Consider the following 22899-nt stretch of genomic DNA (forward strand, 5'->3'; position numbering starts at 1 on the left):
AACAACATAACAAAATTGTCCGTTTTAAGCATTTTTAAGTTTGTGATATAGTCTTGTTAACTATATGCACATCATTATGCAACAGATACCCAGAACTTTTTTTAATCTTTCAAAATTGAAACTCTATACCTATAGCTCTTCCACCCTCCCTCCTAGTCCTTGGCAGTCACCATTCTATCTTGTTTGTAAAAGTCTGACCACTTCAAATACTTCATTCATATCAAGTTGTATTTGTCTTTTTGTGACTGGTTCATTTCACTTAGCATAATGTCCTCAGAGCCATGCACGTTTTTGCCTATAACAGGCTATCTTTCTTTTTTAAAGCTGAATAATACTCCTTTGTGTACACATACCAAATTTTGCTTATCCATTCACTCTTTATCGGGCATTTAGTTTGCTTCCCCCCAAAAAGCAGTTTGTTGTTGTTGTTGTTGTATTTTAGCTAAAATTCCATTTTATATTCATTAATTAACATATAATGTATTATTAGTCCCAGGGGTCCAGGTCTGTGAATCGTCAGGCTTACCCACTTCACAGCACTCACCATAGCACATACCCTCCCCAATGTTCATAACCCAACCACCCTTTCTCTTCCTCTCCTCCTCCCCCCTCCCCCCCACCACCCCTCAATTTGTTTCCTGAGATTAAGAGTCTCTTATGGCTTGTCTCCCTCCTGATCCCACCTTGTTTCATTTATTCTTTTCCTATCTCCCAAACCCCCCACTTTGCCTCTCAACTTCAGGGAGATCATATGATAATCATCTTTCTCTGATTGACTTATTTCCATCAGCCTAATACCTTCTAGTTCCATCCATGTCACTGCAAATGGCAAAATTTTATTTCTTTTGATGGCTAAAAGCAGGGTTTTTATAGGTCCTGCAAAAGCAAGGTCTGAAAACACCTATGGGAAGACAGGAAGAATTCTAAAATTCTTGCTTTCAAAGGTAGAAGGCAGCCTTCATTTAGTGAACACGGGCTGACAGTGCGCTACTGTCCTAGACAGCAACACAAGGACTGGGCATGCAGTGACTGACTCATGCATATGTGTGAGATCCCCGACCCTTAGAGCACTCAGGGCGGGGTTTCTGTCAAGGAGGTGAGATGCGTGTTAGAAAACCCTCTGAGGACTATGGACTCTGAAAAACAACCTGAGGGACTTGAAAGGGGGACCGGGTTGGGGGGGGGGGACACGACAAGGTCGTGGGTATTAGGGAGGGCACGTATTGCATGGAGCACTGGGTGTGGTGCAAATACAATGAATACTGTTATGCTGAAAAGAAATTTTAAAAAAGAAAGAAAGAAATCGGAGGCTTGAGCAGAGTAAAATAAAAAAATTTAAAAATAAAAAAATAAAAAATAAAGTAAATATACTTTTAATAAAGTAAATAAAAAATAAACAAATAAAGTAAATTTAAAAAGTAAAATAAAAAAGTTAAATACTATCAGGAAAAAAAAAAAAGAAAGAAAACGCTCTGAGGTGCCCAGTCACTGTAAACGTACTGACCTCTTGAGGCAGAGAGTGGCAGGACAGGGCAGAGATTAAAACATTTACATACCTTTTCCTCAGATTTTTTTAGAGTAGTGGGGGAAGAGTATCAGTCACAGCAAGACATATAAAATGGGGTCGGGTGGGGTGCGTGAGCGGCAGGTGAACCGCACAGAACACATTGTCTCAATGAAGGAAACAGCCCACCAGGCTTTTCCTGTCAGGTGGGCTGTGCGAAACCAGCATCTCATTGGCCAGGACTTTAAGAGGGCGGGAAGAACAGAAGGGACCGGCGGTAATGGGCCAACCAGGAAGCGGAGGCCCTGCTCCCGCGCATGTGCAGTGCCCTGCGATTCACGGCGGGAAGAGCTGTGTCCCGGATTTCCGCGGCGTGGGGGGCGCGGGCCCTGGGTGCCGACTGGGCTGGCCCCACCACCGGCCTGCATTCTGTGGAGAGTATCCGGCCGCCAGGAATCTGCTTCAGGCTTGCAAGCGGACGCCATTTCTGCATCGCAGGTGCCTCCAAAGCCCGATCTCGAGGCAGCCCACCTGGCTCGAGGGGGCGGGAAGGGTTCCTAAGCTAGAGAAGGCCCCTCGGGTGAGGGGAGGCCGGGCGGCCTGGCGTCACTTTCCGCAGGCCCTGACTGACTGGATCCTGTTTTTCCACAGAGAGTGTGCCGTGGCCTCAGCCATGAGCGCAGCAGCTCCAGGCGGTCTCCTGGCCTGCAGCCTGGCCTTCACTCCACTGTTGACAGGTGAGAGGAAGGGCTGGGGCCCGACTCTGGCATGCATTGCCCCCATGTCCCGCATTCCTGCTTGCCTTCCCGCCTTGCTCCAGAGTCCTCCTCCTCTTAGAGGCAGGGAGACGACGAAACGCTCAGTCCGGAAATGTGACTCATGGGCCCTGGCGGGGTCTGTGTGAACGCCTCGCCCCTCCCCTGGCTGTTCCCCAGATGCCTGCGGTGTGGTGTGGATTGCCTCAGGGACTGGATCGTTTACTTCGAGTCATGGAATACCTGGTGATTGTCAGGGGATGCTGGGCGACCCTTCTCTCTTGTCAGGATTGTCCGCAGGTCCCGTGGCCCGAGGCTTTCCCTGCTTATGCTCAGCCCTTTGTGCCTCCCCTTCTTCCCTCAGCCCCTTGCGTTCCCAGCTTTCATTGAATAGGAGGGGGTGCAGCTGACTGAAAACAGAATCACCGCTCCTGCTTCCCCCTCCTGCCTACCCCGCAGAGGTGGGTCGACCATCACTTTAAGAAGTTCTCACTTAGAAGAAAGGAGTCAGTTTAGAATGTTGGGTAAAGGTGATGAAGTCCCAGAACCTAAGTCAGGTTCGGTGGGGTGAGGAGGTTCAGAGCCGACGACTAAAGAAAGAATTCTTAAGACATCATTGGTGCAAAATGGTGGTTTATTAAAGCATGGGGACAGGACCCGTGGGCAGGAAGAGCTGCTGCTGCCCCGGGTTGTGAGGAGTGGTTATATACACAGGAGTTGGGTAGGTGAGGACAAAGGGGTGTTCAGAAGGGCTATTGGGGCAAAGAATACTATCAGGATATTGAAGGCTTAGTTGCTATCAAGTAAAGACAATTGGAAGTCTGGTGGAATGTTACATTCCTGCTATCAAGCATCCTTGTTAATAAGATTTAGGTTTACTCAGCATAATCTCTTCCAGTCCCGTCCATGTTGCTACAAAAGTTGGGTATTCATCCTTTCTGATGGAGGCATAATACTCTATCCCCAGGGGTACAGGTCTGTGAATCACCAGGTTTAATAAGTCAAGCAGAGAGAGTCAATTATCATATGGTTTCACTTATTTGTGGAGCATAACAAATAGCATGGAGGACATGGGGACTTAGAGTGGAGAAGGGAGTTGGGGTAAATTGGAAGGGGAGGTGAACCATGAGAGACTATGGACTCTGAAAAACAATCTGAGGGTTTTGAAGGGACGGGGGGTGGGAGGTTGGGGTACCAGGTGGTGGGTATTATAGAGGGCACGGATTGCATGGAGCACGGGGTGTGGTGCAAAAATAATGAATACTGTTATGCTGGAAATAAAAAATAAAAAAATAAAAAAAAATAAGATTTAGGTTTAGAAGAAATTTAACTTTATTTACTTTTTCCTTCTACTTCCACCTCCTTCAGTTTTTATGGAGGGGAGGGTAACATTAGGCTTGAGGAACTGAGTTCTGTGTCTTTGGAAATTGGGCTATTGATAAGGTAACTTCTTTGTTGTAATCTCAAGGAAATTTGCAAACCAAGGGAGACTCCTGTCTTGCAGGATTGCGATCTCAGCAAGTTAACTATTTATCATTTTATGGCAGTCAGGGGTGCCTGAGGAATGCTACACACATGGAGGGGAACAGATGAAGGGGGCGGTGCAAGGCGCCAGCTTTTGCTTTGTCCTCAGCCAGCCTCCTGCTCCCTCATCATTCCCCCCTGAACAATTTTGACCCTTAAATCTTTAAGGTGGTTGAAGGTGGAAGGTCTCATCTTCTGTAACTTCTTCGTGCTGAATAGGGGCGTAGAGCTGTCCCTACCTGCTCGGGTCAATATTGATCAGAGTAGGAATGTATAGGGGAGTTACGAAAGGTGGAGGCAGCTGAATCCAGCGCTGACAGTGAAGAGGCGTCCTTGCGCGCGACAAGGATCGTCTGTCGTGGCGAAGTCATTGTAGCAATGGAGTCTCGGCACCAAGTAGAGAAACATGGAACAAAGCAACATATTAAGGTTAATAAGGCGATAAGAATGAGAAGCCCGAAAAGGAGATTCGGCCATAGTCCTCCTTCAAACCAGGAACTTAACCATTCACTGAGAGAGAGAGAAGGATCTTGTAGGGCCTTAATTTGGGTATTCATATCTTTTATTAGTCCTGTGACATTTTTGTGATAGTCTGGGATGTACACACAACATTCTGTTTTGATAATTGCACATGTGCCACCCTGGGCTACTGTCAGGACATCTAAGGCCATCCTATTTTGTAGGACTGCCCTGCATATCTGTGACACTTTGGTATTAAGTAGGGAGATGCCATTTAGTGAATCATTGAGTGCCTTTGTAGTATATTTATTAAGGGCTTCTACATGCCACATGACATCCTCTAGTCCCGCAGATGGAACAAAAATGGATGCTAAGTGATCATACCATTTAAAAGCAGATCGTGTCCATCTTTGTTTCAAGTTGGGGAGATTAGCTGGAGTTGTAATGGTTTTAGTAATGCGCCCATGAATCCACCAAATCCTAAAGTACAGTGACCTATCCACCCTGGAGGAAGCCAGGGCCACAGGTTGGTTCCACATATCCAGTGGGTTCCGTTTGGAGCTGGCCATCTGATGCCAGGTCGCCTTGCCCAGTCAGTAGCAAACCAGTCAGTAGCCTGGATTACTATTACTTGGGAACACATTTCTAGTGATAGCCATCCCAGACGTCATGTGTTATTTGCCCGAGTATCATACATATGATTTCTTTGTTCCCAGCATAAAACTGCCTTTGACTGAGCTGTCCAATCATGGGTGTGAGTCACAAATACATATCCCAGATTTGATATATGCCATCCTTAGTATAGTGATAAGGAGGGCTTTGTAACTTAGGCCCATGTTTGATTGGGGAGTTATGGCTTGATAGCAATCCCCTTTCCTTCCAAATAGCTCCATGGGCATGTAGTACCAAGAAAGCATATTTGGAGTCAGTATAAATGTTAATTCTTAGGCTTTGGCAATTGCAAAGTGCTAGTGAGCACTACAGTATACCTAGCTTTTCTTTTTTTTTTTTTTTTCTATGAAAACTACTGTCATCAGAAAACCAACTGTCATTCGTATTTTTAACAGGGGCATCTTAAATCTGGCCAAATAGAGTAAGCAAGATCAGTAACCTTTTTTGCTCTATAGAGAAAGAAGTATAGTGGTCAGGTTCAGGCATACAGTAACTAGGTTTAAAGTTTGACAAATTTTAAGTATTATTTCTGGCATATCTATAAGTATGACCCAATATTTAATTAGTTGGCCTCCATCATCCATTGGTGGCCTTTGGCTTCTAAGACAAATCTCGACCTGATGTGACATCATTACAGTCAAGGACTGTCCCATAGTGAGCTTTGAGGCTCTTTTATAGGAGGGCTGTTCCATAGTAAGCTTTGAGGCTCCTTTTATGAGGTCTGTTCTATGCTTAGCTAAAGCATCTGTTTACAATTGCACCTCAACAGAGGTGGCCTCTAGGATAAATATGACTAAGGGATGAAACCAATAAGAAGAACTTTGAGTGGTCCAACCTTAACAATATCCTGATTACAGAGGATCATTGTCAAGTGGGAGAAAACTTGTCAAGAGATAAGGGGAGTCCACCATGAATCATCCAATCCACTCATAAAGAAAGTGGCATCATCCATTATCTCCACAAGTCCATAGTTAATCCTATGGAGTGCGACAGGTTGGCTTTTAGGCAATTTCATTATTCCAGTTGTTTAATCATGTGCCGTGGGGTCTGCTAATATCCCCACAAAACAGTAAGATCGACTAAAGAAGCTATTGTGTAACTTCTCTGAAGTTTACCTCAAATTGTTTAGCTTAGGTAAACAACATTTAAAGACAATCAAATCTAGAATTTAACACCCATAAAGGTGTGTTACTAAAACATAATTTTTTTTTCTCTCTAAAATAACCCTCATTTACAGAGATAGCCAAATCAGGACTAATTCACTTGCGAAACAAGTCCAGTTTTAACAAACTTGGCCCATTATTTCCATAAGCTCAGCAAGAACAGTTGAGTGTGATTAATAGATCTTTTAGAATCTGCTTTGCTGGAACTTCTTATGAGCAATCTCTAGGTTGAACTTTTAGTAGCCTCTCCGGGCCAGAAGCCAAGCCCTGTACTTGCCATCAGTCATGCCTGCAATACCTTTGGGCGAATTCCTCTTCCCGAGACTGCACCTACCAAGGAGTGACATTCTTTACTCACCTGGTGAGGCTGCTGGGAACTCTGTAAGCAAGGTATCAGGCCAACAGTCCCAAGGGGCTTTATGGCTCCAGGTTTCATAAAGTCAACCTTAGTTTCTTAAAGCTGTCTGGTCATATCTGAGTCTTTTCAAATATGACATCCCAGTCAAAGCCTTGGTAAAATAACCCGTGTTTCCAATTCTTTCCTGTTACAAGGAGAACAGATTCTTATTGAACTTATGCAAATGACTGATTGCCATGGAAGAAAGAATACTTACTAAGACCTTTTGGTTTCTGAGGGTTCAGATAGAGAGAAAAGGTGAATGCTTTGAGCACTTTTACAAATGAGCACTTTTACATCTCTATAAGTTACAGATAACTAGGAGGGAGTATCCCTAGCCTGGAAGAGCAAACAGTAGAGAGAACCAGCAATGTTTAAAGTAAGACAAAACATTAAGAGACACAACACTATAATCTTTTAGTCCACTTAGTCCCAGGTTACTAATTCTGGTGAATGCGGCTTTAGTCAGTTTTGGAAATTCTTACCCATTTCAGTTTTAGGATTTTCAAGTATATCAAATATCTGTATTTGTCCTGAAAGTCCTTTATAGGAATCTCCTTGAAGATAAAACTCATTTTACAAGAGAATTAAAACAATTATAAATGACAAAAACTCAGAATGGATATGGTCAGAGCTAAAGAGAAACGGGAGTTTACAATTTAGCTGCAAGGAAATCAGGTTATTTCTGTGATACATAACATTTCCATAATTACAGTATCAAGCGGTGATCTCTCAAAACGTTAAAACTTTAGGAAGTGCGTAGAATCTCTAGAATAGTTATAGCATTTTCCCAAATGTAACCCAAGGTTTATCATTGGTTCAGTTGTACTTCATGAGCAACTTCACATACCAAGGAAAAGCCTGAGTTAAAGAGATTTACAATTTAAATCTTGTCAACATTTACTAAAATCTTAGAAAGTGTTGAAGCACATGCCTAAATATAATTAAGGATGTTAAACACCTAATAAAACAAAACCAAAACATAGAAACTGGTTTTTCTGGGCAGGCAAAGAGAAAACCATTTACATTTTCTTAACAGATCAATTGATCTAAGAAAACATTGTCCTTTTGAACAGAGACACTTTCAGTCTTGTACCAATGTACCTTTAAAACCCATTCATTTCAATCTTAATCCATTCTTGACCATAGATAAAATTTCTTTTCTGAAGATTTCCCTTCACAAACCTTCTACAACTTTCCTTTGCATTCAAGTTTTGTCCCAAGCCATTTCCTTCCAAACAACCATCTCATTTAGGACAAAATTACCTTCCCTTACCTTCAACAAAATGTATTCCCACTCCTTAAGTCTTTCTTACATATCTCCTACTTTCCTACATACAGAGTTTCCCTTTATTTCCATCAGTCTTAGTTACACTAAGCGGAACTTTGTATTCTTAGAAACACCTTTAGTTATTAACCAATTTTGAACTGTTACAACAGAATTCTTCAGGTGGCAATTTATGAATCAGTTAAGTGGAAAACAAGTTTACCAGCAGATTTAAATACTCTTAGTTTCTTTGCAGTAAGAAGTCAAAAGCACAAACCTACATCCAGTAATTAACGACTTAGCATTTTATCCTGTTTGGTTAAGACCTAGATGTCCACAATTTAATTCCATTTGTCATCCAAGCAAAACTTTAAAACTTTCGGGTTACCAAAGACTTTGAAAGCTACTTCAGCAATTACCCACTAGAACTTTGAGACAGACAATTAACCACCAGTTTAGTCATTTCTTTGCTAACAAATTTTAACAAGTAACACAAGCTTATTTGACCTTCAGTAAACTTTGATAGAATAAAAGTTTCACATTTACTGCTGTAACTTCAAAGACACGTCTTATCTTAATTAAACCAACAAACTTAACTTAGTTCCGATACTGATTTACGTTCCACCTGGGCCCACTCCACTTTGAATGTTTACCTGAGACATGCGTGGGAAGATCTGGAGTGGGTGTTAGGTCCAGGGGCTGCTCTTCTTGCTCCTTGATAGTGAAGAGAGAAGGAGCCGTGGTGCATGATCTAGAGGCTAGTCATGCAGGTTGCACACGCATTGGTACAGAAACACAATAAGGGGGAAACAGAAGAAACAAAGTGCTGCCAGGAGGCAGAGAAAAGATTCCCAGTTTTAGAGCTCATAAGCCCCAACAGAGGAGCAGACGCCATGCTTTCCCACCAACAAGGGGGAAGGGGTTAGACAGTCCAAGTCAGGCCAGAGAACACAGGGAAACTTCCCCGAAACAAAGAGAGTTTTGGCAGCTGCTTGGGAATATTCCTTATAGTCTCTGTCTCGAGTTAGACTAACCCCAGTTGGCTCCAGTTATATCCATTAACACGGGACGTGAGTGAGGGAGAAGCTCCCACATCTATTAGGAGAAACAGAAATAAAGCCAGAGTCCCCTTTGCTAGGGATGGCCCAGCAACCTGGGTTTACTAGAAGAAGGCTTATTTACGTAATTATCATCGAATATGTCAGGAGAAAGTTTACAGCTGACTCATTTGGGCAAACACATTCCGCAAAAGCCCACTTAGTCTGGGGTCCTGGTGCAGAGCAATGAAGGCCTAGGTATGAGCAATGCAGGCACCCTAGGTCCATTTGCCCTGTTTCCTGCAGAGATCTAACTGATAGATCCCACTGAGGCCATGCAGTGTTACAGGAGCTCAGTCCTTTCCTAAGTTTTGCAATCCAAATCATTTCCAGTGGGTTAAAAGGCACCCGAAGGTAGAGTCCTTGGGAACTGAAGCAGCCTACTGAGGCCATGCTTCCAGAAAAGTAAAGAAGGTCCATTACCATAAATTCCCCCAACTCCTGTGTGGCGTCCCTCACAGCGTATGTCAGAGGTTTCAGGTGTCAAAAGCGACCAGAGGCGTCCCTCAAGATACGCTATTGATCACCATCATGCCTTCCCTAGGAAGGCATTTCTGCCGTAAGAGGCCCTGGAGGGGTGCCGGCGTCCCTCCACTTCCCCATCGCATCCTAGGCTACAGATGGGTGCCTGGTGAATGGACTAAAATGCTTGTGCCATGCTATCGTATGTCCTGAAGACTGCATACTGTTTTGCCGTATTAACCCACAAAAATGCTAAAGAAGTTTTGGCAAGGGAAATTACTCAATTTCATAGCTTTAGGCGGTTTGCAGAAGACACTGACGAGAAACAGTAAAGACTGAAATCCATCATGGTCTATGCGACATTCCAACACATGTGGTCCTTACAGCCAACTTCCCTAGGAAACGGTCCCCGGTTGCATTTTAATTCAATCGGGTACTGGTTTCGGCCGGCTCCCAGTGGAGGTCCCGTGGCCAGAAGTGGCTAGACCAGGGATGTGGAGGGGATCACATTAGATCAATCAGGAGGAAACCTCACACCGGAGTCTTAAGATTGGCAGCCGTCCTGGTGACTTAGGTGGCTGTCCCGTGCCCAAGAGAGACAACTTTCTATAAGAACAGGAATAGAGTGAGGCCATCAAGTTTCTGGGTCTTATTGCCATTCCGGCCAGGGTACTAGCTTACAGCCAAAAGGCAGACGCTCTCCTCCCCATAGAGTAGCCATGGGCTAGAGGATTACAGCCTGAGCAATTGACATGCAAGTGTTCCAATAAGACCATACTCCTTGAAAAAGCCCTGGAATGAGAGTAAAGGAAAAAGGAGAGAAAGTACTCACCAATTTTGCACCGAAGCTCAGAGTCCAAATGTAAAGACTCACAAATCTCCTGGCTGGCTCGCCAAAAATGATGAAGTCCCAGAACCTAAGTCAGGTTCGGTGGGGTGAGGAGGTTCGGAGCCGACGACTAAAGAAAGAATTCTTAAGACGTCATTGGTGCAAAATGGTGGTTTATTAAAGCACGGGGACAGGACCCGTGGGCAGGAAGAGCTGCTGCTGCCCCGGGTTGTGAGGAGTGGTTGGTTATATACACAGGAGTTGGGTAGGTGAGGACAAAGGGGTGTTCAGAAGGGCTATTGGGGCAAAGAATACTATCAGGATATTGAAGGCTTAGTTGCTATCAAGTAAAGACAATTGGAAGTCTGGTGGAATGTTACATTCCTGCTATCAAGCATCCTTGTTAATAAGATTTAGGTTTAGAAGAAATTTAACTTTATTTACTTTTTCCTTCTACTTCCACCTCCTTCGGTTTTTATGGAGGGGAGGGTAACATTAGGCTTGAGGAATTGAGTTCTGTGTCTTTGGAAATTGGGCTATTGATAAGGTAACTTCTTTGTTGTAATCTCAAGGAAATTTGCAAACCAAGGGAGACTCCTGTCTTGCAGGATTGCGATCTCAGCAAGTTAACTATTTATCATTTTATGGCAGTCAGGGGTGCCTGAGGAATGCTACACACATGGAGGGGAACAGATGAAGGGGGGGGTGCAAGGCGCCAGCTTTTGCTTTGTCCTCAGCCAGCCTCCTGCTCCCTCATCAAAGGGTACCTGGGTGGCTCAGTGGGTTAAAACCTCTGCCTTCGGCTCAGGATGGAGCCCCACATCCGGCTCTCTGCTGAGTGGGAAGTCTGCTTCTTCCCCTAATCGCCCCCCCGGCCCCCGCCTACTTGTGATCTCTGTCAAATAAATAAATAAAAATCTTTAAAAAAAAAAAAAAAAAAAGGTAAAATCGGGGGGCCTGAGTGGCTCAGTTGTTAAGCCTTTGCCTTCCGCTCAGGTCATGATCTCAGGGTCCGGGGATAGAGCCCGGCATAGGGTTCCCTGCTCAGCGGGAAGCCTGCTCCCCCCTCTCTCTGCCTACTGCCCAAGAAAAGTCAGCATAATTGTAGATAAAATTTCATGTCTTTCTCCATTGCTTTCCTCCTCTGCTTTCCGTACCTAATAAAAGATTTCAGAAAATCCCTTGTCCTGCGTGGAAGTTTATGGTGAGCTTTCCACCTTGAGTACTCTGGTCTTTCCCCCAGTTCCTCTTTTCCCCATTCTGTATTTTCTCCTCCAGAGCTCAAAGCCAGTCTCACTGCGTTTTCCCATCCAAGCTCATTTTCAAGAAGAGAAGAGAAAATTATCATTCCTCTCAAGTTGAAGAACTGGGTGCTGTTAACCTGCCCGAGGTGCTCAGCATTTTAACAGAATCCAGAACGCAAAGCTTTGAACAAAACAAAAAAGCTTTTTACTGCAAGAGAGGACCTGAGCTTAGTTTTGGTTGCGAGAGGGTGGGGAGATTGGTCTGTCTGCCCAAGATAGCACTGATAATTTGTTTCCAGTTCAGGTACCATTGCCTCAGCCCCCAACGGTTGAGGGGAGGCTTGAAGGCAACTTAAGGGAAGCGGAAGAAGTGATCTTTCCACACTTTATGGGGTGTCCACCTGTTTCCTAAAAGTGCACTCCTTTACTCTTCTAGTCAGAGCTTGCCTTGTGGTTATGAGGTGTAGTGAGGTTTTCTTAAAATTTTTCTACAGTAAACCTTTCGCCCCACTTTTATTGAGATATCGTTGATATATATTGTCTGTATAAGTTTAAAGTGTACAACATATTGTGAAATTATTATCACAGCTTACTTAGCATCCATCTTCTGTAGATATAATTTTAGAACACAGGTTTTTTTAATCTCTTGTGATGAGAACTCGGGATTTACTCTTAACAGCTTTCATATGTATCACACGGGAGTGTTAGTATAGTCTTCTTGTTGTACATTATATCCCTAAGTACTTATTTATCTTACAACTGGAAGATTTTAACTTTTAACCGCCTTCCTCCAGTTCTCCCTTCCCCAGCTTCTTCTGGGTAACCACAAAACAGATTTCATATATATATATATATATATATATATATATATATATATTTAATATTCCACATAGTAAAAACATGCAGTATTTGTCTTCCTCTAATGTAGGGACAAAAAAAATGTTTCTTCCCTTTTAGGTTTCAGGGCTGGCCTAATAATTAAATTGATAAAAAACAGATTAACAGGAGAAAAACCAAAGTTTAGTAACATCCATACCTGGGAAAGACCCAGAAAAACAGTAACTCTGAAATGACCAAACCCATAACCTTGACTACCACTGTCCACCAAACACAAAATAGGAGGGGGGGGGTCAGTTATAGGAGGTTATCAGGAAAATCACAGTAAACAAGGATAAGGTTGTGATGCAGATTTAAGCCATCTTATTCCTTGATAAGAATTTCTAGACATTTGGAATCATCCCCTTCTTTCTGATAGCTGGGAGACACCCTAACAAATGGAAGCTGCCCCTTATAATTTATGTATTTCCCTGGTAAATGTCTCTTAGAAAAGAATAACTTCTACTTGGTTTTCAGAGCTTCTCCTGTGTTTGCAGTTTCTTAAAAAATAATCAACCTAAAATATTCTTTATGCAGAAGACACATTTTTTTTAAGTAAACTGTATACCAGTGTGAGGCTTGAACTCATGACCCTGAGATCAAGAGCCGTATGCTCTACCACCTGGGCCAGTCAGGCATTCCAAAAGAGACATATTTGGGGGAGGCAAATTTTGCCCCTCCCCCTACTGATTTACCTCATTTAGTGTCGTGGCTTCAAGGTCAATCCATGTTGTCATAGATGACAAGTTTTCCTTGTTATTTTTTAATGACTGAGTAATATTCCGTGTGTGTGTGTTTGTGTGTATCTTAAAATTTATTTAGCTCTTCATGCGTTGATGGACACTTAAGTTATTTCCATGTCTTGGCTCTTATACAAATGTTGCTGTGAACATGGGGGTGCAGATAGCCTTTCAAGTTAGAATTTTGGTTTCCTTAGAATATGCACATATTTCCAGAAGTGAAATCGCTGGATTGTATTGTTGTGGCTTAGAGTGTTGGGGTTCAGAGCCCACAGCTAAGAAAGAATTCTTGAGACATCTTTGGTGCCAAAAAAGGTGGGTTTTATTAAATAACAGGGTTCCTTGGCTAGAAAATCTGGACTGGGGCTGTAAGAAATGGCTAATTATATACTTAGGAGTTGGGGGAGGTAAAGACAATGGGAGGTGTCCAAAAGGACTTTCATATGCTAAAGAAGACTCTCGGGGTACTGGAGGCCTGCCTTTAACAAACTAATGTTGTTTTTCCCTCTAGCTAGGCTTTAAGTTTAGTCAGCTGAGAGTTTCTTAGAGGAAAGTTATGCTCTGCCTGTCTCAAGTGTTTGTCAAAGGGTTGCAGATTATGAAAATTATTTTTTTATGAAATTAAACTTTATCTACGTCCCATTCTTTGCTTCCCACTTCTCTGTGGAGGGGCTCCAGGAAATTGAGTCTATGGGTCTGTAGAAGTTAGGCTGTTGATAAGATTGCTTTTTTTCATGTAAATCACTAAGACATTTGTAAACTGATACAGACTCCTGTCCTTCAGGACAGTGATCTTTATCAGTTAACCATTTGTTTTTCCTTTTCCATAGTTTTAGGGCAGCCAGGAGTGCCTGGGGAATGTCACATATATCCCAGGCTAGAGTGGGTTTTATGGGGGAGGTATGGAGGGAGTTGTGGGGTGTCAGCTTGCCCTTTCCTGTAGTTTGCCTTCTGCTCCTTCATCAGTATGGTAGTGTTTAAAAAAAAAAATAAAAAAGACGTTTTAAGATCTAATTGGCTTTATTAAATGTTTCGTGAATTCGGCAGCATTCATTCCAGCAAGCAGTGGGGATCTTGGCTCAGCTGCAGAAAAAGAAAGGTTTTTAAGGGTGGGGTAAATGCATTTAAAAAAGGGGAATGCATTTAGGCAAGACTGTATTTAGGCAAAGTCACCTTCCTAGGGGGAAAGAAAGAGTCTCTTCAGGATTGCCTCCTAGTGCTGACCAGGAAATTCTTTTGGTTACATTGCTGAAGGGTTGAAACTGTAGTTAGGTTAGGTATTAAATCTTGCTTTACCAATGTGAGGCCTTTTGTGGGCCTGTAGCTCATGATGAGGGAATAGAAGACAAACTGAGGACAGCATAAGCTGGTTCCCTGCAACTTCCCCCACCCACAGTCCTGGGTGGGACCTGTGGGACCTTCCATTCCCAACTATCTTAATGTTAATGCCTTGCTAGAGGGAAAAACAACCTTGAAAATGGCAAGGCCTCAGGTATCCTGTGTGTCTTCTTTAACAAATGAAAATCCTTTTGAAACCTCCCTTTTCCTTATCTCCCCAACCTGAGTATATAATCAGCCATGCCTCACAACCCCCTGCAGCAGCTCTCTCTGCCCACAGATCCTGTCCCCTCTCCTTTAATAAACCACCTATTTGCACCAAAGCCTTCTCAAGAGTTCTTTCTTAGTCCTGGGCTCCAAACCTCACCTGTATTCCAAAACCCCATCCGTTTGGGGGTTCTTTTGTTGTCCTTTTGGCATTTGGGGGGTTTTTTGTTTGAAGTTCCTTCCTTTTGGGGTACCTGAGTGGCTCAGTTATTAAGCATCTGCCTTCAGCTAAGGTCATGCTGATGAAGTTCTAGAACCTAGGTGAGGTTCGGTGGGCTGAGGTTCAGAGCCAATGACCAAGAAAGAATTCTTGAGACATCTTTGGTGCAAAATGGTGCTTTATTAAAGGATGGGGACAGGACCCATGGGCAGGAAGAGCAGCTGCCCCGGGGCCTGTGAGGAGTGCCTGGTTATATACACAGGAGTTGGGTAGGTGAGGACAAAGGGGTGTTCAGAAGGCCTATTGAGGTAAAGAAGACTATCAGGATATTGAAGGCCTGGTTACTATCAAGCCAAGACCACTTTCTCTCTAATGAGGCATTAACATAAAGACAATTGGGAGTCTCCTGGTGGAATGTCACATTCCTGCTATCAAGCATCCTTGTTAATGAGATTTAGGTTTAGAAGAAATGTAACTTTATATTTATTTTTCCTTCTACCTCTGCCTCCTTCGTTTTTTTATGGAGGGGAGGGTGACGTTAGGGGTTGAGGAACTGAGTTATGGGTCTTTGGAAATTGGGCTATTGATAGGGTAACTTCTTTGTTGTAAATCTCAAGGACATTTGTAAACCAAGAGAGACTCCTGCCTTGCAGGACTGTGATCTCTGCAAGATAACCATTTGTTCTTATTTTGGGGCAGTCAGGGGTGCCTGAGGAATGTCACACATATTACCAAGGGGAGTGGGTGGAGAGGGGGTGCAAGGCACCAGCCTCTGCTCCATTCTCAGCCAGCCTCCTGCTCCCTCATCAATGATCCCAGAGTCCTGGGATCAGGTTCTGCATCAGGCTCTCTCCTCAGTGGGAGGCCTGCTTCTCCCTCTCCCACTCCCCTGCTTGTGTTCCCTCTCTCACTGTGTCTCTCTCTGTCAAGTAAATAAATGAAAACTTAAAAAAATAAAATAAAATAAAATTCCATCCTTTTGATCTGTCTCTGAGCTTAACAGAGATTTGTGATCAAAATTTATGGATTTAGTGCCACTCTCAGGTACCACTCTAGTTATCACAGTTTTTATTGATCCTTTGTGTGATATTCACAGGTCATGAAATTTTTGTTTAAGTTCTTTGATATTCACAGGTTACTACAGGTTCACAATTTTTAAATCATCCTCTTTTTCTTTTCTTTTTTTTTTTCCTTTTACTGGCGTTTGAGTCTTTGGATGATAATTTGGTTTGTACCTAGTGGCTATGATGGTTTTGGAATATAAGTGAGGTTCAGTGGAGTGAGGTCTGGAGCCAATGACCAAGAAAGAATTTTTTTTTTCTTTTTAGCATAACAGAATTCATTGCTTTTACACCACACCCAGTGCTCCATGCAATACATGCTAAGAAAGAATTCTTGAGACAGATATGCCACCAAAGCCAAGATGATCCAAAATAATTTTAAAAAGAGGTAGGGGGGAAGAGAGACTATAATCTCCCAGAGTGGACAAAGCATGGTGATCTGCCCATTCCTGATTAATTTTTGGTCTATGCATTAGAAGACACTATATCGCAAATATATATATATATATATATATATATATATATATATATATATCCATATATATCTAATGTATTTTCTGATTTCTTTGAAATATAGATATATATATCTATAGATATCTATATATCTATATATCTGTGTATATATAAATTCTCAAGATAAAGTTGAATAGAGTGAAAAACCGAGTATTATGGGGTATAAATCTAAAATGTAGATGTGAAAATAATAAAAGTTAAAAAGTGACTTAAAAACCTAAGTTGGGAAATAAGAATCTATTTGAAACGGGAACAGGGTAGGGGGGAAAAAAAAGGGAAGAAAGAAAGAAAAGAAAAAAGTAAAAAGAAATGTAAAATTGTAGTCTGAACACAAAAACAGACACATAGACCAGTGGAACAGAGAGTAGAGAGCCCTAATATGGACCCTCAACTTTATGGTCAACTAATCTTTGACAAAGCAGGAAAAAATATACAGTGGAAAAAAGGCACTCTCTTCAGTAAATGGTGCTGGGAAAATTAGACAGCTATGTAGAGAAGAATGAAACTGGACCATTCTCTTAAACCATACACAAAGATAAACTTGAAATGGATGAAAGACCTCAATGTGAAGCATGAATCCATCAAAATTCTAGAGGAGAACATAGGCAGTGACCTCTTTGACATCGGCCACAGCAACTTCTTTCAAAATGTATCTCCAAAGGCAAAGGAAACAAAAGCAAAAATGAACTTTTGGGACTTTGTCAAGATCTAAAGCTCCTGCACAGCAAATGAAACAGTCAACAAAACAAAGAAGCAACCCACAGAATGGGAGAAGATATTCACAAATGACAGTACAGACAAAGGGCTGATATCCAATATTTGTAAAGAACTCCTCAAACTCAACAACACTCAAAACAGATAATTGTGTCAAAAAAATGGGCAGAAGATATGAACAGAACTTCTGCAAAGAAGACATACAAATGGCTAGCAGACATATGAGAAAATGTTCATCATCACTAGCCATCAGGGAGTTTCAAATCAAAACCACATTGTGATACCACCTTACAGCAGTTAGAATAGCCAAAATCAGCAAAACAGGAAACAACATGTGTTGGAGAGGATGCGGAGAAAGGGGAACCCTCTTACACTGTTGGTGGGAATGCAAGTTGGTGCAGCCACTTTGGAAAACAGTGCTGAAATTCTTTAAGAGATTAAAAATAGAGCTTCCCTATGACCCTGCAATTGCACTCCTGGGTATTTACCCCAAAGATACAGATGTAGTGAAAAGAAGGGCCATCTGTACCCCAATGTTCATAGCAGCAATGGCCACAGTCACCAAACTGTGGAAAGATCCAAGATGCCCTTAGCGGATGAATGGAAAAAGATACAGTCCATATATACTATGGAGTATTATTATGCCTCCATCAGAAAGGATGAATAGCCAACTTTTATATCAACATGGATAGGACTAGAAGAGATTATGCTGAGTGAAATATGTCAAGCAGAGAGAGTCATTTATATGGTTTCACTTACTTGTGGAACATAAGGAATAACACAGAAGACATGGGGAGGTGGAGAGGAGACGGGAGTTGGGGGGAATTGGAAGGGGAGATGAACCCTGAGAGACTATGGACTCTGAGGAACAAACTGAGGATTTTGGAGGGGAGGGTGGTTGAGGTTGGGTGAGCCTGGTAGTGAGTATTATGGAGGGCGGGTATTGCATGGAGCACTGGGTGTGGTGCATAAACAGTGAATTCTGGAACACTGAAAAGAAATTTAAAAAATAAAAATTTTAAAAAAAATTGTAGCCTGAAGCACAAGCAAGTTGTGAGGGATCACCTGCAGCTGAATATATTCTTTTCACCTTGCACTGGAGTTTTACAGTTTTACAGTTTTACAGTTGTGGGATATAAGCTTACCATTCACCTGATCTTCCAGTCTGTCTTCTGGGGAGAGGGCCCTGTGGCTTGGCTTCTCAGGCCCCTTTGTCTGGGTGGAGTTGCCTGACCCCTTGAGAGAGGGATGGGCTTAATGTTAGCTGGTGGTTTGTGTGGCTTTTGTTCCCTGCAGCTTTCCATGCCTCTTTAGAGGGTCGGAACAAATATAATCACACAGGAATCTGTGGCCTAGAGCCTCAGGGTCATTGTCCCCTTTCTTCAATAAACCCTCCAGGAATTAACTGTCACTACTTCTGTGTGTACCATTTCCACAGACTCATGTTATTAGTGCCTTCTGCAGTTCTCCCAGGGGGAGTGCAGAGAACTCTCAAGCTTTTCTGTGCTCTGTGTCTTTGCCATTTGGAGAGGCCTAGGCTTATGCATGTACTCTCTTCCACTGCTCCCACATCTCGGCTTGCTGCTGCTCCAGTGTCCTTTATGGGTCCACACTGCTCTGAGAGCTGTTGCCTAGTCATGGGTATAACCTTTTTGTGTGCCAACCCACTGAATCTCAACAGCTCACGCCCACTGACACACTCGCAGGAGGTGTTCCCATGACCCAGAGCATCTCTGCGCTTTGTGTCTTTGCAGCCTCAAGCGGTTATGGGCTTGCATGCTCACCGGGTTCTGCTGCTCCCAGGTCACAACTGGGTGCCACCCTAGTGTCCTTCGCTGGGTTGCTGCCTCCTGAGAGCTATTGCCCAGTCATGAGCACAGCTGTTCCGTACCTCCCTGGGGATGTTAAATAGCTCGAACCTTCCAGTCCTTTTCAGGGTGCTTGGGCAAACAGCGGTCTCCCTACTGGTCTAGCCCATGGTTTATGGTGACCAGAGCTGGGAGTCCCTTTGGGGCTCACTGACCATAACCAGTCTCCCCACTCCACTACTTGGGCACTCTATCCATTCATGCTCCCCCATTCTTACTGAGTGTCCTGGAAACCTGGGACCACAGTTATACACCTAGGTTTCTGCCCTATTCATCCCCTGTGTTCAGGAAGGGATGTCTCTCACTGGAGCAGATTTCTAAAGGTCCAGATTTTGCGCTCTAGTGTTATATCACTTTCCAGTGGAAGCTCCCTCCCCACCTCCATTTATCTTCTGATATTTCCCCAGAAGGTTCAAGTATCTGCACCTCCTACCTTGCAAAAAGTAGTCATTTTTCTGCCTGTAGAGATCCAGGTATATTTTCTTACATCTCAGGTTGAATTTGTATGTGTTCAGAATGGTTTGTTATATATCCAACTAAATTTGAGGGACCAGATGAAATGAGGACCCCTACTCTACTACTATCTTTGCCCCTTCCCCTTAAAGTTTCATGACCTCCATTTTAAAAGTTACCCCTTTGGCTTGAGCCCTGGATGGCTCAGTCAGTTGAGCATCCAATTCTTGATTTCAGGTCAGGTCATGGTCTCTGGGTCATGAACTCAAGCCCCACATCAGTCTCCACACTTGGTGGGGAGTCTGCTTAAAATTCTCTCTCCTTCTGCCTTTCCCTCTGCTCTTCCTCCCACTCGTGCTCTCTCACTCACTCTCTTTCTCATAAATAAATAAATAAATAAATAAATAAATAAATAAATGTTTTTTAAAAATAAATAAGGAGTGCCTGGGTGGCTCAGTGGGTTAAAGCCTCTGCCTTTGGCTTGGGTCATGATCCCAGGGTCCTGGGATCGAGCCCTGTGTCAGGCTCTCTACTCAGCAGGGAGCCTGCTTCCACCTCTTTCTCTGCCTGCCTCTCTGCCTCCTTGTGATCTCTGTCAAGTAAATAAATAAAATCTTTAAATAAATAAATAAATAGAAGTTACCCCTTCAGTGAGGCCTTTCCTGACCACCTTATAAATTGTAATCACACCTTGCACATCCTGTCCTTTCTCTTTCTTTCTGGGATTTGTGATTTTCTAATATACCATGTATTTTTATTCTTTCTTTTTGTCCACCTCCCCCACCAGAAAGTAAGCTTTATGAGGACAGTAATCTTTGTGGTAACTTCTCTGTTGAGTGTCACCTCTGGAGTGCTGGTGTGAGGTGTGGGGAGGATGAAGGGGGAAGACCAAGTTCTAAGTCTGCTTTTGTGAGCATGGGTACATTTGTCTGCCCATGGAAAAGAACCAGCCAGTTTTGTTTGTTTTTGTTTTTGTTTTTCTTTAAACAGCTTCCCGGGAGATTAAGATCAATGACCTCAATGAGAAAGATGTTGATGAATTCAAGTCTAATGGTTTTAAGTGCCCAACATGCTTTGCAGTGATGGGAAGAAAGTGTGACAATGAGCTCAAGTGGTGCACAGCTGATAAAATAAAGTGTGTTGAATTTTCTGACATCATAAACACAGGTACTTTTGAAGTATGCAGTATTGTATACAGTACAAGTGGTACTCTCTCACATACTTAAAAGGGTATATGTTCCAATGGTAATGTTGAGGAGAAACCAGCTTTTGCCCAAATTTCTTAGAAATGAAGATACCATAGTTAGCCTCTCTCTGAAAATATATCTAACTGGCTTTCTCACATTTTTTTATTTTTAAATTTTTAAATGCTTTTATCAACAAATTCTGCTAGCTTTGAGGAAGTTGATTCAGCATATTGGTTGAACCTTCATCCTCCTCAAATTTCCATTTTTTAAAAGATTTTATTTATTTATTTATTTGACAGAGATCACAAGTAGGGAGAGAGGCAGACAGAGAGAGAGGGAGAAGCAGGCTCCCTGCTGAGCAGAGAGCCCAATGGAGGGCTCGTTCCCAGGACCCTGAATTCATGACCTGAGCTGAAGACAGAGGCTTAACCCACTGAGCCACCGAGACATCCCTATTTTTTTTTAAACATGTGTAATTTGTGTTCCCCACTACCACTGGGGTTTTTAATTTTCAAAGTAAAAGCTTTGGAGAAAAGCAATGACTAAAATATAAACTTTCTTCAAAGAGAATGTAAAGCATAATTTACTATACTTGCTTTGAGGAAATCCAACACAAAATTCTGAGTTTAAGACACAAACTAGAAATAAATTGGAAGCAGTAGTATAGTGTAGCATGAAGAGCAGTGGGCAGAGTTCCATGAGTACTGGGTTCTTTACATGCTCATTCTATACTTTCTCACTTTCTCCTGCCAACTCTGGGAGTTCAGCCTTTTTAGAGTTTATCCTCTGTGAGATAAAGGGGCTAGTCATGTCATTTGGTCTCTTAGATTCTTATGTTTCTACTTTCTATAATTTCCTTAACAGTGATTCTTTGCTTTAGAATAGCAGTCACTGGATGTGGTGCCCAGAGGAGGCAAGGTGAAATTACCAAGAACATAGAGCAACAGCCATTTGTTAGAACATATCCAAAGGCACTTTGAAATACAGGGAACACAATCAGAATGATAGCTTTTTTTATGGCTATGTTATTTCTTAAAAGATGACTCAAACCAAGCATAAGAGGAGATTAGATTTATGTCTCATCATGGAGGGTATAGATAATGGAAACACAAATACATGCAGTTTCTTACAAGTCATTTGAAGACTAGCAAGACCTAAGGACTAAGAGCAGGCTCATACTACAATCTGCATAAAATGTCTATAAAAACATGATAGATACCCCAGTGATAATATGGATTGGAAAATTTTTTACTTTAAGAAGGTTTGGAAAATATAACAATATTTGAGATGGGCTGTGAGGGTATTTAAGCACCTGGAGCCTCTGTGTTTGAAGGATGCCATTTCAGCCCATTATCTCTGCCAGAGAAAGCGGTATTAGATGAGTCACACACAAGTATGGCCTGGCTTATATTTTATCCTAGTCCAACCTGGGTGGGTAAAAGGGGTATATAATGAAGGAACAGAGTGCTAATCTTTTTTTATGGCTTTATGCAGGCCTTAAAGACATTGCTGTTGAAATGAAGAAATGCATACGACCAGACCTATGCAAAGAGATGATAACTTATATGGGCTTTCCAATTGCTAACGAGAGTAAAAATTGCAGATCTGCCATCAGAAATGGGGCCAGAGTCAGACCCCCAACTCCTCTCTTCTTTGTTCTCTTCCTGGAGAAGAGTTTCATTGAGCTCCTGCAAGTGCCCAGTCCTCTCCATTTTTGAATTAAATGTAGTGTTGTGTGGGGTGGGTTTTGTTTTGGGTTTGGGTTTGGGTTTGTTTTGGGTTTGTTTGGTTTTTTTTTTTTTTGGTTTACATTTTCTTTCATGTTTATTAATTTGATAGATATATAAAGTTGCCCATTTATTTACCCATTTAGCAAGGTTTACTTATTGTCTGCCCAATCTCACACAAAGTGGGTAGGGATGAGAGTCAGTCAGTGTTGGCTCCCTGCCTTTGAGAAAATCCCAGAGCATTTAGAGAATGAGGACATGCATAGGTGAAATTCTTCAAAAGCAATGCAAGAAGCAAGAATAAGCTCAAGTAACCCAAAGAGATTGCTTTAGATGCAAGGTAGAAGTGGAAGAGTATGGATTCTACCAGGGAAATCTTAAGGTTTCAGATGAATTTTGAGGAGGTCTGTAGTATTTGGCAGCAGAGATAATGTGCACTGGTGCATGGGGTGGGGGAAGTGGGAAGATGCTAAAGTGTATCAGCTGAGGTTAAGGGACATTGAGGGGGAAAAAGATATCAGTATGTATGTGGTTCTGGCAGGAAGACTCTTTCTGTGAGTGACAGATGGTCCCTCAAATGGGAAAACAGTGGAATCATTGAACAAAGTGCAGCCCTGCTCCC

At 42.5% G+C, this 22899-nt stretch overlaps 1 protein-coding gene across 1 annotated transcript; it reads left to right on the top strand.

The window, feature by feature from the left end:
* The first annotated feature begins 1784 nt into the window (after positions 1-1784).
* LOC116587155 lies at positions 1785-22296 on the top strand. Its single transcript, XM_032337896.1, has 4 exons — positions 1785-2002; positions 2156-2241; positions 20354-20530; positions 22045-22296. Exons 1-4 carry the CDS (start codon positions 1785-1787, stop codon positions 22266-22268), a joined length of 705 nt encoding a protein of 234 aa, XP_032193787.1. The 3' UTR covers positions 22269-22296.
* Positions 22297-22899: the final 603 nt, after the last annotated feature.

This window comes from Mustela erminea, chromosome 3 (genome assembly GCF_009829155.1).
Source record: "Mustela erminea isolate mMusErm1 chromosome 3, mMusErm1.Pri, whole genome shotgun sequence".
NCBI classification, from domain to species: domain Eukaryota; kingdom Metazoa; phylum Chordata; class Mammalia; order Carnivora; family Mustelidae; genus Mustela; species Mustela erminea.

What these genes read in the sequence shown, in the direction of transcription:
- LOC116587155 (XM_032337896.1), top strand. Translation starts at nt 1,785, where the DNA reads ATGGGCCAACCAGGAAGCGGAGGCCCTGCTCCCGCGCATGTGCAGTGC. An exon ending in ACGCCATTTCTGCATCGCAG is followed by an intron (nt 2,003 to 2,155) that starts GTGCCTCCAAAG and finishes GTTTTTCCACAG; the next exon opens with AGAGTGTGCCGTGGCCTCAG. An exon ending in CTTCACTCCACTGTTGACAG is followed by an intron (nt 2,242 to 20,353) that starts GTGAGAGGAAGG and finishes TTCTTTAAACAG; the next exon opens with CTTCCCGGGAGATTAAGATC.